Here is a 3,531-nt window from a genome sequence, read left to right on the forward strand (position 1 = left end):
TTGCTTATCTTGCTTGTCTCACCAACTTAATTCTTTGACTTCCTTTATTAGAACTGAATTTAATTTTGCCGCCGATCGTGGCACATCATCTGTTCATCACGCATACCAAAAAAGTACAACTTTTAAAGATCCTTTCACGTCTCATGCAGATGGGTTACCATCCCCACCCTTCTTCTTTGAATGCTCCTCAAGTGAAGAACGAACCCATCCCTGTAAAAATGCCAACTGGAACGATAAGGAACATAGAATCTTTGTGGCTGCATGTGAAACCTTAATAGCAGAAGGTTACTATTAAGGAAAGTGCATTATCTGTTCCTTATTGTTCATTTAAATAATCCACTTTCCCTAACAGTGACCTTAGGCTGTCACGATTTCACATGCTGCTATAAAGATCGTATGTTCCTCATCATTCCATTTGGCATTTTTATAGGGGATGTGTTCATTTTGCACTTGAAAAGTATTCGAAGAGGAGGATTGGGGATGGTAACCATTTGCGTGAGATATGAAAGGTTCTTTAAAATTTGTGCTTTTATGGTGTACGTGACAAGGAGATGGTGTGCTTCAATCGAAGGCAAAATTAAATCCAGTTCTAATAAAGGGAGTGAAAAAATTAAGTCAGCAGGACAAGCAACATGGACAAATGTAATGGAGTAGTATAATGGATTCATGGGGTTGAAGATAGATGAGCTGGCAACACAAATAGCTCACGATGGGGAATCAAAAAGTGTTTACTTCGAAGCTATCCATTTCTGAAATCTGCAATTTGTTGGTTGTAATAGGGGTTTCGCGGGCTGCGATTTTCCACTTGCAAAAACTTGTGGGCTGGAAAAGAAGGCGAAGGCGTGAGATTGTGCGCCAATGTTGGTCCGAGGATTCCAAATCGGTACACAATTGGAGAAGTAAGGAAAGAGGTAGGTGAAATGGAATTCATTGATTTATAAAAGGGCAAAATTGTCAATGCAAAATCAAAATGATTAAATGGTACAATTACAAGTAGAGTTTTTCCATTTGTACAGAAGTTTTTCTTACAGAACTCTATCATAATAGAGATATGTGTGTGGGCCCCATGATGTATAAAAAATGTCAAAAATGTGGGTGGGCCCAGAAACTGTGAGATTTCTGTAAGCATTCTGTGACTTTATCTTCTGTAAATGTAGAAGAGTTCAAGTAAGTATGAATCATGTCAGATAAAATACAATAAGCCCTGTTTGGTTTTGATTTCTCACCCAAAAAAAAATCAATTTTTTGATCGTTACTTTCCTAAGTTAGCCATCATTTTTTACTTTTTCACTCACAAGTGTGACCAACTTTTCTCTCCAACAATAAAAAATTAACTTTCAAAATCATTACCGATCAGGCCCTAAATAAATGAGATTGATCAGCGTTCAAATTTTTGCTTAAAATTAGAAAAAAAAATTGTGCCCAGACAGGGACATAATTTAGCCCCCGTTTGAGCCCCATTATTCCTAAATTATAATGAGATGAATAGTATGTTTTTGAAAAATGAGTGGTTGAAAAGTTTTTGATTTACGTGTAATATTATTTTATAGAAAATTGTGTGGTTAAAAGTAGGAGAGAGAAAAATTTAATTTAATGTAATGAGGAATAATGTCGGCGAAACACATGCTTATTCACATGGTATTCTCATTTCTGTCACTAGAACCAACTAATAAAACAAAAGAGTACAAACAAATGGAAAACGATCCTATCATGTCCCGTTTACCACCGAAGATTGGATAGTGCTTAACACCAAACACAGTAAATTGGAAGATGAACAGAAAAGTGCTTAACAGAACAAACATACATTGGAAAACAGCACTGAATTAGAAGATAAATACCTGAATGAGAAGATAGCTCTTGCCATCAAATCCATTCTTGATGACTTTGAATGTCTGGCCATAGTATATGCGAAAATAAGCAGCATCTTCCACCTGTGAAATGTTCCCAACTTTAACTGCTGGAGTAGCAGCATTTACAACTACTTCATCACTACCTAATGTGTATAAAAACAAGATAATAATCAAGAAAAATTGGAGAGAAAATCTTGAAAGAACCAAAGAACTCAATAATGGTGAAGACATATCAAAAACTGAAAAAAACAACAAATCCACTCTCTAAATTCTCTTTTAAAGGGCCAGATTGCAGCTTTTGGGATGGAAAGACAAGATCTCACGGGACCATAGTGGTTTCTACAGTTGAATTGGTGAGTGAATTATCAGATATCAGATCATTGTTGGCTTCTGTGAAATGGCTGTTTGATAGTGGTTCATCTATTACTGACCCGTGAATCCAATTTGCCTTATTTCTGTCGTCTTCCTTTCATCATTTTTCTCTTTGTTTTAGCTTTTTTTATATTTTCCTATTACAGTATCTCCATGTGGTATGCACTAAAATGGCTTGCCTATTTTAAGAACTGAAAATTTTCATTTCTTAACCCATTACTCTTGGTCTAGGAAGCACGGAGACAAACCTGATCAACATGTGAGCCAACACGTTACGATTCATCCATATGTGATTTTATACTTCTTAATATCTACATGACACGTAACATATCGGGCTTACCCAACTTATGTTCTTAAAGTATCCATCGAAAGTCGAAAATTTGAAACACATTATATTAATAAAAATATGGCATGTGACTTATCAAGCGCACTGTAGAGAGTCCGAAGAGTGTAGGATATGAACATGCTGCCTTAATAAAAATGTCCGAATTTCATAACTATTTGTTCACGTGGAACAGATATGATTGATTATATTCATATTATTTTCTCTTTATGCTGTCGCAAGTGAACAAAAAGAAAGGCAAAAAGTTTGGTTTCAGCATGTTGAGTCCACCTTTACGGTTTATGTAGCTGGATGTTCACACCCACAACAGTACGTGTCCAAATAAAATAGTTGGAATCAATGTAACAACTACCCTTTTGAATGTGTATTGTTTTTGTGGGAAATTTGCACTTTTTATCTTCAATCTTTGTAATTTATAACAAATTTCCGTCAACTTTCTTTTAACATTAGACATTCTCAACATTTCACTTATTTGCAAGTTACGTCCTTGTTGATAGATTCCATCCAATTTGACTATTAAGGTTGTGTAAAAGACAACTTAACCCTTCACTTTAAATACACCAAAATAATAATAATAATAATTTTAAAAAAATTCACATAAAACCCCTAGAATTGGATAATAACAAAAAGACCAATCCAGTCTTGAAACCCATTCATCTTGTTCCCTCAACCACAAGCCCTGTTCGTTTAAAATGTGTATGCCACAAGCACACAAATCGCATACAAATAATAAAGTGCGATAACAAATTCTAATTATTGATCCCACGATGAATGATTACTCAATTACACAATAGTTACATTCAATTCTAACAATGAAACACACAATAAAATTTGAATTTTGAAAAAGAACAAATCTAAAAATTAAAGAAAGTTGGGAAGACAAAGTAGTTGATATTCATGATTTCATTTATTTATCGCCTAATTAAATTTTCAATAAACCATGAAAGGGCGGTGATTCAACACCCT

The 3,531-nt window shown here is 34.6% G+C and overlaps 1 protein-coding gene across 1 annotated transcript; it reads right to left on the reverse strand.

The window, feature by feature from the left end:
- Window positions 1-6: 6 nt before the first annotated feature.
- LOC111369511 lies at window positions 7-2,398 on the reverse strand. The gene is made up of 2 exons (XM_022991057.1): window positions 1,839-2,398; window positions 7-210 (listed from the first exon to the last, which is right to left on the reverse strand). Exons 1-2 carry the CDS (start codon window positions 2,079-2,081, stop codon window positions 142-144), a joined length of 312 nt encoding a protein of 103 aa, XP_022846825.1. The 5' UTR covers window positions 2,082-2,398; the 3' UTR covers window positions 7-141.
- Window positions 2,399-3,531: the final 1,133 nt, after the last annotated feature.

The sequence above is a fragment of the Olea europaea genome, chromosome 20, assembly GCF_002742605.1.
Source record: "Olea europaea var. sylvestris chromosome 20, O_europaea_v1, whole genome shotgun sequence".
Lineage (NCBI taxonomy): Eukaryota > Viridiplantae > Streptophyta > Magnoliopsida > Lamiales > Oleaceae > Olea > Olea europaea.

Coding starts and splice junctions, on each gene's coding strand:
- LOC111369511 (XM_022991057.1), bottom strand. CDS start 2,081: ATGTCTTCACCATTATTGAGTTCTTTGGTTCTTTCAAGATTTTCTCTC. Junction 211..1,838: donor AGAGCTATCTTCTCATTCAG/GTATTTATCTTC, acceptor GCATTTTTACAG/GGATGGGTTCGTTCTTCACT.